We start from the raw sequence: 14,487 nt of genomic DNA, 5'->3' as shown, positions 1-14,487 counted from the left end.
CCCCTAAAAACATTTCTGGCTACGCCCCTGCTCTGGGACATGTGGACAATGTCTATATGTGCAGCGTAATCTATAAAACCAGTAACAGTTTGCAGTAGTTCTATCTACATTGTTTTTTCTTTTCCCCGTGGTAAAGGGACACTAAAGTCAAATAACAATTTACGTCAGAGTGAAAGCTCAATGTATGACATCTAAAACTCTAAAACGACAATATTATCAACAGCAGTGCCCTACCTATCAAGAAATTAAGGTAAATGCACAAGAATACATGCGCTGTAGTAGGACATTCTCAAAGTGATTCCGACGACGCCAGACGAACTGCCTACAATTAATCACTAGTAATCGATCTAGCTGCACTAAATATAGAACCTTCCGTGCAGCAAAAGATGCAATAAAATGGTGCTTGTTCGTCTCTGTTTGATTCGTGGAAAAAATTGCAGCATATCCACGGATTGAACGAAGGTGAGTGGGGCGAAGCGTCCGTCAGCCCGTCCGTGCTTCTGTCCGTTCGCGCAACCATCTGTGCGTCAATCCATGCATTCGTGCGTCCATCCAGTCGTCTGTCTGTCCGTGCGTCCATCTAGTGAACACTCCAAGTACCGCCATCTCCCATTCCGGAATCCTTGTGTTACACACCCGCTCTAGAGCAGATGCCACCGGTGTACATACATACATACATACATACATACATACATACATACATACATACATACATACATACATACATACATACATACACGCACGCATGCATACATACATACATACATACATACATACATACATACATACATACATACATACATACATACATACATATGGAGGAGGAGGAAGAGGAACGATAGACCCACGCCATAAGGAGCTTCGCCCCTAAAGGAACCGCCGGACGTTACTATGGAGAATGGTGCGAGTGGTTCAAAAATTCAATTTTCACGTGGTTAGACTGGACAGGTCGTGCCATCTAGCGGGGCGCAGTTGAACCAAAACGCTTCTGCCATCTCAGAGCCAATGGCAGGAAATTGATCAATGGCCGTTTTTGCTGCTGTGGCTCCCGCTGCCTTCATTCTGTCTACTAGTGTCGGCGACCACACAGCAAAGCCGGGCAACATGACTCATGCACGGTAACAGTGACATGAGTCGGTCTGCTTCTTGAGACGGGTAATTTGAGATGCGCTAACCGAATGCAGACCAATAAAATGTGATTTTATTTCAAAATAAGCCCTTCCTTGGCACAAAAGTAACACTACGAGGTTTATAGACTGCTTTTCAACAATCAGTATCAACTTAATAGTTGCCTTTAGTCTCTCTTTAACAGTTCCCACCATGGCCTTGCACAAACTCGCCCAGCAAGAACCCCTCAACTTTTTAAAAGTTGCTGTGCTGTTTAGTTTCCTAGCTTATGCTGACTTCTTCACATTGACATGGCTAGTCCAGCTGCTCTGTAAAAAAGCTTGCAAGGTCTTGAGGTGACGATTTTATTCGTAGATTACTTGTGCAATGAAGTGGTTCCTTTGCTGTATTTCCACCGAGTATTGAGCTCACTGCGTCTCGTGCTACTGGGCTGTCGTGCACTTCCTCAGCCTTTCTAACCTTCTTTCCCAAGACTTTAGCTCTGCCGCTGAGGCCTCAGATTTCGCTTTGTTTTGGTGGCACGCTTGGCTGATATTCAAAAAGCACACGACTGTCGCTGCATCCTTGAGAATTTTCTATTCCATCCAACTTTTCCAGTCTTCTCGTCGCTTTGAAAAAAAGAGTAAGCAGTTTGCTTTCTTGGATACTTTCCCAACTTGGGAGTTGTACACCATTTTAAGAAAGCACTCGGGAGTGAAGATGGATCTGTTGTGTCTTAGGCGTGAATAGAAGTTGCTGCGATCAATCATAACGAGGGAAGCGTTAGTGCGGAGCCATTTCAACTAGGTATCGCACTTTGTTAAAGGCATGTTTTTTTACGGAGCTTGCAAGTAGTGCATGCTTGGCCGAGTAGTGACCTTCTGGGATGGCCTCTCTTACTCTTCCAGTTTGAAATCAAATAATCAAATTATTCATGAGCGTGTTGTGATTTTTCGAGGGAAGCATTGGGTCACTGTTTTGTCTTATGAATACATGGGCTTGTTGAACTTGGTGGACCTGTGTAGATTGTGGCGGAGGCTAGCTTCTTCTCTCTTCAACAATGCATTTAAGTTACTTATGATGGGGTGGCCAGGTTTATCATCGGCTAAGTTTATGTCTATTCCAACGCATACTGCAGATGAGTAAAAAGTTTGCAACATGCGTATGCGTAATGCGTTGAAAGAAGTGAAGGGGGCAGCGCAAAGCAGAAGCTAACAACTTACCCGTCTCCAGCTGCTTCGAAGTTTTGCCAGTAGAAAAAAAAGAAGGATTTTCATTGTCTGACGTAATGTTTCGCAAATCAGCCACTGTTTTGCAATTTATCTTTCATCTGGTTTACATCTTAAGAGCTTTTCTTTAATTGCATCTACAGTATGGTTAACTTTTAAGGGGAACACAGTATGTAGTATGTATTCACAGTGAATCTACGGTGTGCTCCGCTTGCAAGGACACATTAACTTCAAGCAAGGAGTCCGTGATGAACGGAACTTTAAGTCGACCCATGCGCTGCCTCGCATGCTACTCATGGCTCCCTCTGTTGGGAGATGGTGTAATTTTTTTCTAATGCCGCCCGTGTCCAATGACTTCGAGCGGTCACCTGAGGCATCGCCATCATGATCGACGGAGAGTGGAAAGGGACAGGGGTTTATCCCCTCTTCCCCCACCTCGCCCAGTGAAAACTGCTGGACTTTAAATAAAATTTCATTCATTGGAGGCAAAAACGCTTGAAGCCCGTGCACTTAGATTTAGGTTCATGTTAGAGGCACACTAAAGGCAAATGACAACTTACGCCAGAGTGGGAGCTCAATGTATGACGATGTCTGAAACGGCCACATTATCAATAGAAGTGCCTTAGTTAGCAAGAAATTAAGCTAATGTATCACATGACATGCGCCTCGAGAGACACATTCACGAAGTGATCCTGATGGTGTGAGAGGTCCGACTACAGTTAATCATTAGCAATCAAACTAGCTGCAATAAAAAAATAACTTTCTGTGCATCAAAAAGCATAATAAAATTCCGGTTGTTCATTTCTGTTTGATTTGTAGAAAAAAAGAATCGCCTGACATTACTATGGCGAATGGCACAAGTAGTTAAAAAGTTCAGTTTTCGGCTGGTTAGACTGGATCTAGCGGAGCCTAGTTGAACCGAGTAAGCAGAACCTTGGCCTCCAAGATGGCAGAAAATTGTTCGATGGTCGCTGTTAGTACTGTGGCTCCCCTGACTTTCGCTCAGCTGCTGCTGGTGTCGGCGGCCGTGCAGTGAAGGCGGGCGACGTTGGGCACGGTAACAGTGCTTTCTGACAGTCCGCTTTCGGGCGGTAAACTTGAAGCGCACCAGTGCGATGCTTACCATTCGAGCACGATTTTGTTTCAAAATAAGCACTTTCTTGGCACAAAACTAGCACTGTGAGGTTACTGGGTGGCTATTCGAACAATCAACGTTGGCTTAACACTTTTGTGACCGCGAGAAACTTAGCCGTTCTTGGGTAGCCCAGAAAACCTTCTTTCTTTATGGCATGCAATGTTACTGATGTTAATGCTTACGGTGTCATATTGTACAGCTAGGAGCGAGAAACACGGTCACTTTGAAACCACAAATTTATTAACAATAGTACAAAAATATTATGAGACGAAAAACATTGTAAGCATCAACAAAGAAACTTTTTAGAACCATCAACACTGCTCTGAACAGGCTATGAATAAAAAAATGAGAATATACATTTTAAGCACTGTAAATACAAAAGTTTTTGTGTACGTAAAATAACATTACATTTAGTGTCTTTCATGCCACCGTGCGAAGCAGTTTCGCGATGCAGTAAAACACAGGGTTGCTACGCATGTTTCACAGAAAAAACTTGCTTTCCGTTCAACTTTTCTTTCTTCATATCATAATTTACAGTTCCTGATATTTTTTTTTTTGGCTGGTGCCGTTAGCTAAGAGGAGCGTTTCGTGTAGGAGCATCAAGATGGACTGTGGGACCTCCAAGAACCGTCTTTCTCACTATACATCGGCTTCTGAAAAATATGCATCAAAGCATATTTATTTGTGCTTTTGCATAGCTCTCCGATAACTCGAATAATAAAAAACAAAGAGTCGACAGCGCTCATGAAGCGCCGCGCGACACTACGTAACGCGGCTCCAACGTTCACTCCCGGCTGCCTCCGCATACGAAACTGCACTTCCTACGCTGTCGCCGGGAAGTAGTCCCGCCCAAAGGATGTGAACGCCCTGCAAATAAGAGCCCTAACCCTCAGAACACATCTGGTCAACTTACACCGACGCACGCCGACAATAACGTGGCCCGAGCACAAAGCCAAACTCACCGGTTCATGACCGCTGATGTTCCGGGGCGGTTTCACGAACTCTCGTCGTCCGCACTGAAATCAAAAATGTCGATGTCGTCTTCCGAGCCTGTGCTGTTGTCATTTGAATATTTCAGCCCAGATGCATTATAATCCCCCAAAATTAGCGGTTTTCGTGAAGCGGTCACACACGATGTCGACGCCATGATTGAAACTATGCATGCTCACTCGTGTGCATGAAACGGCACCTTAAAATCACCACACGGTGTAAAAAGAGAAACACAAAAGCAAAACTGATAAAATACTTTTTCTTTTACATGTTTGATAGCGCAAGGGGTCCAAAGGCGTTTGAAGCAGGGCAAATAGTCAAGTTGTAAACATCGAAAACATACTATCGAAGGGGAAAGGCGTGGTCACGAAAGTGTTCATATTTGCCTTCAGTGTCCCTTTAAAGAACCCCAAGTGGCCAATTTTTAAAGCCATTCGTTACGGCATCTCTCATAATCATAGTGTGGTGTTCGTACATTATAAATGTTCATCAATACCATCCGCACTGATGATAGGACCTTCACAAGTCCCTAGCACTGCAACACTCTTGTCGCCCCAAGCAACCACGGGGGTCGTGAGTGAAACAGTGAAATCAAACGACGAAGGGGGGCAACATCAATTAACACATGAAAGGTCAGATTTCCATATCGGAAAAAGCTGATCGCCAGCAATCCCACAATAGAGACTGCATCAATTATTGGAAAATGGCGCATACAAATATGCATGCGACAGGTCCTCCTCCGAAGGCCATGTTTTTGGGCTCTTACTGGTGCTGGGTTTTGTGTGTACGCCGCCATCTCTAAAATGTCTCAGTTATAAATGTTTTGCTTAATAGGCTGGTGATGTCGATGATAGTGACTGGGACTAGTGGGTGATAAAGTAACTTTTCGACTACTAACCCAGCAAGACTACAAGCTTATATGTGATGGTCTTGTTCCCAAACGACGAAATTTCCTATTGTGTTGGCAAGCAAGTCTAGAAAATTAAAAGTTTTGATTTTCATATTGAAAGGTTCCAGATTAATACACGGTTAACTGGCTTAGCCTAGTGGAGTCATAAGGTACAAAAAATTAGTGTTTTAACAAATGTGTAATTTTGGTTGGCCGCAGTGATCCGTGGTAGGGCACTGCTGGACAAGTTCTTTCGCAGTTGATTTATAATCACGTTTTCCCATTGCATGATGCACCATCTTCAAAAGATTAAGCACGTGTCTTTTACTTGGGCTTGTCCTTAACGGAAGGTGGGAATAATTTACACACCTTACGGGAGTCATGGAAGTGAAATATTCGTGACTAAAGTGAAGTACCTAAACGATGTGGTTGCACAGGTGGGCTTGAGAAATAGAATATACATTACTATCATAGTACACTCAAACCTCAGTGTAACGAACCCGGATATAACTAAATATTGGTTATAACAAAGTAACTTAATAATACTCCTGTAATAGATGTAGTGTCAAATATATAGTTTCGTAAGGAATTTTTGAATATAACGAACTTATTTCGTGTAAGGTGCAACTTCGTTATAAAAAGGTTTGAGTGTATGTAGATGTATAGAATTTTTAAGCTATGAGCCCTGGGTTGCCTTCCAGGTGATAAGGTTTGAGAGGTCAGTAGCATTTCTCTGATAATTTTTAAAATTTATTTCGATTAATTTATTGCTACAGATTCATTTTATTTTGATGCATTAATTGACACCCCTGACAATTATAAATATGGTAGTGGTTCATTCAGTCAAGTACTGAATATTTGACATTGACCTTTTTTGTTGTTGTTTTTTCTTGTTAGCTCATCCTATTCCTGCATTGTGAGGCTGTTTTCATTAAATTTGTGCAAGCTTTATACACCCCATTCAGTAAGTTCTTCAACGCTACTCGCCACAGCAGCCCAGTGCCCACGCCATCGCGCTGCTGAACTCAACCTTGCCGGCTCAGTACTAGCCGTAGTTTCTGCATTTTGGCACACACAAAGCCCTAGAATGCCTTTGCTCTTGTATGTATGTATATGTACGTTAAATAATACCAGCTATGTAGATTCCAATAAATGGCAATGTTTATTACATTATGTACGTGATACCATGATAGCCCAAGTGTTGTGTGATATAACCAATCTTATCTAATCATGAAGCCAAGAGGTTCCTGCTTGCAACTTTTCTGGGTGAATCATCGAAGGCAGCTTGACAGTTGGTACGGAGCATGTGCTCCATACCAACAGTAGGTTGTCGATGCTTGCAGCATAGCGATCTTGACAGGACTTGTTCAGCCATGCGTGGCGTCAAACGCAAGGGGACGGGTGACCTCGTAAGATGGCGGCGAAGCGTGACGGATTGCTGTGTCTCTTTGACAGGCAAGCCCAAGCCTCCAGTGCCTCCGAAGCCCACGGCGCTGCTCTCGGAGGCAGGCATCCGCCGGCCGGTCATCACCGTGTCGCCGCTGACCGAGGCGACCGACCCGAGTCATGCCAACGGTGTCACGAAGGAAGGTGACAGTCCGGAAGACCCAGGCCAAAAGAAAACTGCTCACGAGTGAGTTTGGTTTCGGTGTTGCTGGTATAGACTAAAGCCCCTATATTTTTGAAAGTAGCGACACTCTCCTCCCTCCGGCCGCTTTCCTCCTCGGATTTCGCTCTCGCACCAGCCGGCGCGCTGCACACGGTACGCTTTGCCGCCCTCCACGCTCGAGACGCTGCGGCAGGGTCAATGGGATCGCTTGTTGCTTCGGCGTTTTTACGTATTATTATTAGAACTTTCGCATGCACACGCCACGATGGCTATGCAAAGGTCAAAGGTGTGATGGACAGGTGTTAACCTCTTAACGAAGAAGTGGCGACGAGAAAAGCGGCGCAAACACAGAACCCTGTTATTGTATTACCAGGTACTTTGCCACTCCGTTTATGGCGTTTGGTTTTTTCGCTTTAGCTAACATTTTATATATTGTACCATGCTTAAAGTGTTTTTATTTACTATGAAGTTTATGTTTCTGTACCCACTCCCCTCTGTAATGCCCATTCGCTTGTGGCGATATTATTTATGAAAACGAATAAATACACGTTGATCAGAGCACTCTACGAAAACTCTTTATTTGTACTTCATCTTTAATATATTTAGGACATCATGATGCACCCAGAAAATACTGGACACACATTTTTGGAAGACATGTTCACGAGAATGAAATGTTCACGAGAATGAATCTGAAGCTGTGCTCTCACTGGCAATTGAAGTCACAGGAACAAGCGAACCTGTGGAATGCAAATCGGAAAAAAAAAATCGACAAGCCCTAAACAAAGCTATCATTTCTCACCTGACAAAGCCACGTCCATGTGTGCCTGGCTATTGCTGGACTGCGGGCTTAGTGGGACTTCAGCTGTAAATAAAATTTAACATAAAAACCCTGTGAACAAACAGAAGGTGCTTCAACATTAATCGCAAACAGCAAAAAAAGAATCTTACGAGAAACCTCGGGCAGGCTTTCCACAGGCGCTATTACGCTTTCGTCGTCCAAACCCATCACTGCAAGTTGTGTCTGTTGCGTCGGCACCGACAGACTGGCGGAGGAGGATCCCGCATATTTCTCCCCAACGAACGAAGTTGAGGAGTTGGACGCAGAACCAGGCGATAACGAGGCAACATGTTCTTGACCGCTGCTACTTTCACATGTCCCGAAGTTCACCTTGCCTGCGGCAACAATGAAGTCATGCACTGAATGACACTCGCGTGCATTTATCCGCGCAAATAACTTCGGATAATATTGGCTACACTAATTCAAAATGCCAAGATAACGCATATCGATTGTAAATTATCAGTAGAGTTTATTGTCATTCCTGAGATCGCTCACCTTGGTGCAAGTGTGTGCGAATTTTGCATCTTTTGGCGGGAGGTTTTCGTTGCTTCGGAGCCGGCCGGTGCGAAAACAAAGTTGGAACGGCGTTTGGTTTCAACTTCTTTTTTCCATACTTCAGGAGTATCAATGGTTCGAACTGATCTTCAGTAAAATGGAGCTGCAAAACAATAATACGATTATTTGAAACTGTGGTATCCCGAACACTTCTCAGGTATTGGTTTTGACCCATTCCGATTTGCAAAAAAGAAAAAAAAAAGAGCTGAATGATAGCCTCAATGTCCTCCTGTTGTGATTTAGAAGTTCATATTTGCACATGAGCTCTAACCGGTACCTCACGAATGGGCAACACAGGTAAATATACAAAATACAAATTTAAATATGCAATATTGAAAAATTACGTGTTGCTGGACATGACTAACATATTACAGTAAGCGGCTTTTTGTTTACTATAAAAAAACTTCTTTACAGCATGTCTAAAACAAAATACAGCTGTGCAGCAATTTTTAAAGACACGTGGAAAAAATTCTACCGAAATAGCACGTCGTTACAGACCAGTAGAGTGGGGAAAATAAATGTATATATTTTTAAGAAAGGTATCTTAAATCCGCATTAAAGTTGCAATCGATGCAGAGGTGCGCATTTTGCTGTACCTCATTTTGCGGTGTCCCGACCCGCTTCTCTGCAAAAAAAAAGAGAAGCCTGGTTTCGCAAAATTTAGAAATAGCTGTGAATGTGAAAGAGCGAATTCACCACATTCTATGAACTTCTCGTGCCGGCGGGGAAATACCAAAAATTATAGTTTACCTCACACAAAGAAGTCCTTCTGGTAGGCGCAAAGTCTTTTCTTTTGATATTGTGCAGCCACTGCTTCTTGCACTCGACATCTCTTTTTCCCCACGGAATGTTGAACAGCGAGAATCCTTTTTCGCTTCTGCTATTACATTGATAGGCGCAGCAGAACGGCATTGCGATGATAAAAACAAGCGCGAAGAAGCACGTGCGCTGAAAGTCGCCGTGGCGACAGGGCGGCAAATGGTGACCAGCGAAAAAAAAAAGAAAAAGGCTAACAAGTTTGGCCCCCGCTCGACGAGGGGCGGAGACGTCACGGTGACGTTTCGCTCCCCGCAGCCAATTAGGGCCCGCGGAAGCCCTGTCGTCTCCCCTCCTGAGAGAGTGTGCGAGGAGGGAAGTGGCGGGTAAGGGAAACGGCGGCAAAGATCCAAGAAAGTCGCTACTTTCCAAAATATAGGGCTTTAGTATAGACAACATAGCTGCATTTTTAGAGTGTATCGCCTTGTTTGGCTGATTTGATCTGCCTTTTTTACCTCATTTGCCTGGCAGGCTCTGTCATTTCTTCACTTCTTTTCGGCCATTTTCGTGGCGGTTAGTAAAGTTCGATCTCAATATAACAAAAGTCGATATTATGAACTATTGTTTATAACAAAATAACTGAAGTCTAATTTTGGGACAATTAAAGCAATATGAATTTATTGTGATATTTTATATAAAATGAAGCCATTTTCGTCTCATATGTCGCATTGTTATAGTATTCCAACAAAGGACGTTCAGGGAAAGATAAATGCTTGAAGGTATAAAAATTCAGGAACTGTTGGTGTTATTGGACCTTGTGAAATGTGGGTGGCTTTTTATTCACAAATTTCTAATTAGGTATTTATGATGAGGTTTGACTGCGAGGGAACTTTCACAGCTGATGCAGAGTTGCGTGCTTTAACTCAGCCAAGTCACGTAGCACATTCGTTGCTGGACGGCAACTATTGTAGTTTTTTGAGACACACGTTCTGTCACAACTTTTGTGCCATCTGAGAGGTCATAGGCTTGTGCTTACATTCGTGGTAATCATTAATGGCTTTTTAATGGCTTTTGCAACTGTATGTTCCTGCTTTTTAAACTGATGCAGGGTGCCTGAATTGCAAATTTCGACGTTGCCCTCACCCATAAGGTAATCATTAATGGCTTTTTAATGGCTTTTGCAACTGTATGTTCCTGCTTTTTAAACTGATGCAGGGTGCCTGAATTGCAAATTTCGACGTTGCCCTCACCCATAAGGGTGGTGAATTAGAAGCTGGATTCAGTTGCAAAGCGATTCTGTTGCGGAAAAGAAGTCGCACCAACTGGACCAACACATCGAAGTTCTAGAAAAAGAAATTGACAGCATTGTGGCATGAAGCCACTCGGGAATCCATGTGGATTTTTCTTAGATAGAAGGCTTCCTTAGTTGCCGACAAATTGGTCCTGGTTTGGTGTCGAACCCGAGACCAGCGCCTTTCCAGAAGGAAGAGCGATCGCTCTTCCTTTCGATTGAGCTAACCATGAAGCTAGAAATTGTAAGCGCAAAGGTGAATTAATCGACTGCTGGAAGTGCACGGACATAAAATACTGCAGGTTTGCACCAGGTGGTGGAAGGGTTTAGAAAATGAAATTGCCAATTGCACTTTCTTAACCCTTCCGCCACCTTGTGGCATTCAACAGAACTGGTTTGCAATTTTCCGCATTGAAGTCCCTTCTGCACTCAACTGCACGCTGCTGCTATGCATGCTTTGTGTGTTTGAGTTTCACTCGGTCAGTGTGTCTGTCATGCTCGACATGAGAGGGAGCCACTTGTTTGCTGAAAACTGTGGTGTCGCTATATTTATGGCAGCAGCGCTCCTGGCGTCGTGCCACTCGGAGGTTCGCTCGGGGCATCGATGGGCGCAGGCTGGGTTTTCGGGCCTCGGGCGGTTCTATTTTGGAGCATGTGCTCTACCACCTCCTAGCATTTGGAAATAGGGAGAAGTTGAAAGTCGTTTCGCTTGCGTTTGTGCTATCCACGAGAGGCCTGTCGCCCATGTACCCCGCATGAGTTCTGGTGAGTCTTGCCCACGGTTCAGTGGTGTAAACACAGCTCCCGTGTGTTTATCCTTCTCCTAGTCCTGTTTTCTTTTGGAAGCTCTGGTCCTGCTAAGTTTTGCAGACTCAGCTTTTCTGTGTTTGAGCACAGAAGCCTTGCAATGTGCCCTTCGCATGTGGCCCTGAAGTGTTTTTGCGGTTCCTCCACAGCCTTGGCTTGGTTTGCGACTCCTTCACTGTGATGCTATTGGAGCTCATAGTGCATTGCAGCTGTGTTTAAAGGAGTTGATGACTGTAAATAACCGAAATTGTGTTATAAGTTGTGTGTGCGTTAAAGCTTTGATTCAACTAATGAAAGAGCTGATCTTGATTGAATTCTAGTACTTTGGGAGGGGAGAAACATGGTCGCAGTAAACAGATGGTCTCGCTAAGACAGCTTTAGGTATAATTCAAGCATGTAGCATCACACTAATTCGCATTACGACTGAACTGAAATTCATGCAATGAGTAAGTGTTTCAAAGTATGTCGAGATCTACGACAGCAGTCTTGCAGAAATTTACTTCCCCCATAAAGTCGTTGGGTTACTGTTGTCTCTAGTTTTCATGCTTTGCTTGGGTCTAAGTATTGGTGGTCAATAATTGGTTGATAAACTTTATTCAGTTTCCTGGTAACTGAACAGATATTTCGATGTGTCCCTGCTTGTATCAAAATACTCAGTGTGTTGCTAAACATTTTGTTTTGTATCACCTGATTCCTTACAATTTGGTATTTTTCTAAATTAAGACATAGATACCTCAGAAGGTTTCTTTGCTGTATCTGAGAAGTCCAGCCTAGCACAAGCATATTGAGCCCAAGGGGAAAGAGACCATATACTGTTCCACTCTTCAAATGATTCAGTGCCCCACGTTTGACACTAAACGAGTAATGGTTTTTCACTGTGTGCTTGTCATTGCTGTCTGTCTGCCATGTTAGGAAGGAATGGCTGTGGACAGTAGCAAATTTTATTGGGCATCACTTGGCTCACGGTAGGTGCGTATTGTCTGCGCTCTAGCTTCAATTCTCGGTGCTTTTGCATAGCAAACATTCACTTTTATGAACAGGTGTGCAGTTGCGCAACAGGCTTGCGCAAGCCTCTGCGGCCAGAAGTGACTCACGGAAAGAGCCGGCTGTCGAAAAAAAATGGCGTAAGCACTTTCAGGCTGTCTGCTGCTTCCTTGTTTTCTGTAGTGCCGTCGAGAGTAGGCGTACAGGCGCTCGCTATTGGTAAGTTTGACTGTGAAACGGTAAAGTTTTAGATTTATTCTTGTTCGGTTGGTGTCAGCTATAGTTTGTTAGGGGTCCATGGCATCAGTTTGTGTTCTTATGTCCTATGTTTGTCTTGCACTTGCTGATTTGTTACCTAGGATATAGTAGCTGGATTAATACAGTGTTCAAAGTCAGGGCTAGGTCGACATGACAGTTTTGTTTCAGCTGTTCACCTGCCAGTCGTATTCAGTGGGTACGATGTCACGCTGATAGCATCAGATCCTGTGTTTAATCCATGTTTGTTAAATCTGCAGCTACGTTCTGAAAGAGGAAGCCGATCATCTGGTTTTATTTTGGTAAACGCAAGAAAATTTTATGTCTTAAACTAATTCAAAGCTGTCTACTCTGGAATCTTTCTAGCCCAGCTGTTCCTTCTTCGATAAATAAATCAATCAATCAATCAATTTGTTGATATGTGTCGTGCTCCAGTTCATTTTCTTCCATGTGTTCTAGCGGCAGTGTGTGCAGTATTGCCAACATTGCTAGTTGGATATTGTGAGCATCAGTGTGAAATGGGATCAGGCAATAGCAGTTGTAGCAAAACCACTTTTACCACACTAGCCTGGAGCCCTTGTTATGTAAGGGGCAGCACTTCAAAGTTTACAGGTTAGTGGTAAAACTGCTGTTTGTACTTATAGACAAACAATATACTGTTCACCAGCTTCAAGTCCATAATTTCTTTTTGCAACTTGCAGGAAGCGTGACATCGTAGCTTTCCTGAAGCATCCTCCCAATGTCAGCCTTGTGAATGCACTTAAACATGTTCAACTCTTTACGTACAAAAGGGAAAAGAGGCATTTTTTTTCTTCTATATGTGACTATAGATCTTCTAAGTGTGAAGCACTTTTGTGTCCCAGGCTGTCCTATGCTGTTGTATGCTGTCAACACTTGGCGTGGTGCAGGCGAAACCGTGCATAACATAACCATCTGTAGTACACCGAGTGTGTGCTCATGCCGAGGAGAAGTACTCCTCCTTTTGTTTTTCGAGTGCCTTGGTGGCGATAGTGAGCCCGGGCTGTCGTGTTTGGTTGTATGCTGTTTTCGCTTGGCGTAACGCAGACAAAACCACTCATAAAAAAAAAAAAAATGGAAGCAAGCTTTACAGTCGATAAAAAAAATTCAAGGAAAATAGAAATATATATATATATATATATATATATATATATATATATATATATATATATATATATATATATATATATATACATACAAAAAAAAGTGAGAAAACTGAAAAAGAGAAGAGGACAGAAAGAGAAAACCAAGAATAAAAAAAGAAGGCTGTCCAGCCCCGCACTCTCTTTGGGCTTGGCACCAATAATGCGAAGCTGCCTCGCTTTTTTTTTTAGCCAAAGAAACCGCTGTACCTAATATTTTATATAATACATCAACAAAAAGCAAAACGAGTGAACTTCTTTTTACAATAATGGGAAATATATTATGCAAGTGATTTAAATTGTCGTACTCAAGATTACAGGGCAAAATCGAACTCAGTTGTAAAGGCATGCCTCTTCATTCTAAGAAAAAAAAATGTACACTCAAACGTCGTTGTAACAAAGTCACATCTGCCTTGAAAATACCTCGTTACATTTGAAAATTCTATTATAAATACATTATAAATCCACTGTATTAAGGAGAAAGCTATTCTTCACTTACTTCATTATAACCAATGATTCATTACATCCACTTTAGTTATATCGAGGTTTGAGTGTAACAGGAATTAGCAGATCAGCAAAGTGTACTGCCATCCTATCTCCGAAAAATGGAAACTTCTTCATTAAATAAGATTTTCCCAACAAAGTTCTTGCTGCAGGCACTATGATTAGGCATGTCATGCGGCAGAGCAGTTCCTTGACATAAGCATTGCGCACTGTCGTATTTCTTGCAGTAAACTCTTCTTTTCTGCTTGGTTTTTTCGTTGCACTTGCATTTGTTACAGTTTCTATAAGTTTCTCTCCTGGCAGGCTGGCGCTCCAATGCAAACTGAGATGGCCTGAAGCAGATAGTGAGGCTGGCTGATGACGCAGGCTGGTTTGCAT

The 14,487-nt window shown here is 43.0% G+C and overlaps 2 protein-coding genes across 9 annotated transcripts in view; one reads left to right on the top strand and one right to left on the bottom strand.

The window, feature by feature from the left end:
• The window catches only part of LOC119163616 (uncharacterized), a 68,531-nt gene that overhangs the window by 6,801 nt on the left and 47,243 nt on the right, over window positions 1-14,487 (top strand). For 4 of the 8 annotated variants that reach the window (XM_075873334.1, XM_075873331.1, XM_075873330.1 and 1 more), the window contains exons 2-3: window positions 6,806-6,983; window positions 10,217-10,258. In XM_075873334.1, the coding sequence (XP_075729449.1) occupies window positions 6,806-6,983; window positions 10,217-10,258 (220 nt within the window). Of the gene's footprint in view, window positions 1-6,805; window positions 6,984-10,216; window positions 10,259-10,818; window positions 11,165-14,487 lie in introns of those variants that run through there. The other 4 variants (XM_037415655.2, XM_075873335.1, XM_075873333.1 and 1 more) reach the window with 2 other exon arrangements.
• On the bottom strand, window positions 6,996-9,360 carry LOC142771617 (uncharacterized). Its single transcript, XM_075873346.1, has 4 exons — window positions 8,293-9,360; window positions 7,908-8,132; window positions 7,759-7,821; window positions 6,996-7,696 (listed from the first exon to the last, which is right to left on the bottom strand). The coding sequence occupies exons 1-4, from the start codon at window positions 8,525-8,527 to the stop codon at window positions 7,635-7,637; spliced, it is 585 nt and encodes a 194-aa protein (XP_075729461.1). The 5' UTR covers window positions 8,528-9,360; the 3' UTR covers window positions 6,996-7,634.

This window comes from Rhipicephalus microplus, chromosome 9 (genome assembly GCF_043290135.1).
Source record: "Rhipicephalus microplus isolate Deutch F79 chromosome 9, USDA_Rmic, whole genome shotgun sequence".
Taxonomy (NCBI): Eukaryota; Metazoa; Arthropoda; class Arachnida; order Ixodida; family Ixodidae; genus Rhipicephalus; species Rhipicephalus microplus.
The sequence above is the reverse complement of the archived record's forward strand: the minus strand, read 5'-3'. Positions and strand labels throughout refer to the sequence as shown.

Excerpts from the sequence above, each read along its gene's own strand:
- LOC142771617 (XM_075873346.1), bottom strand. The coding sequence starts at position 8,527 with ATGGGTCAAAACCAATACCTGAGAAGTGTTCGGGATACCACAGTTTCA. Across the intron at positions 7,822-7,907 it reads AAGCCTGCCCGAGGTTTCTC|CTGAAGTCCCACTAAGCCCG; the intron begins GTAAGATTCTTT and ends TTTTATTTACAG. Across the intron at positions 7,697-7,758 it reads CATGGACGTGGCTTTGTCAG|GTTCGCTTGTTCCTGTGACT; the intron begins GTGAGAAATGAT and ends TGCATTCCACAG.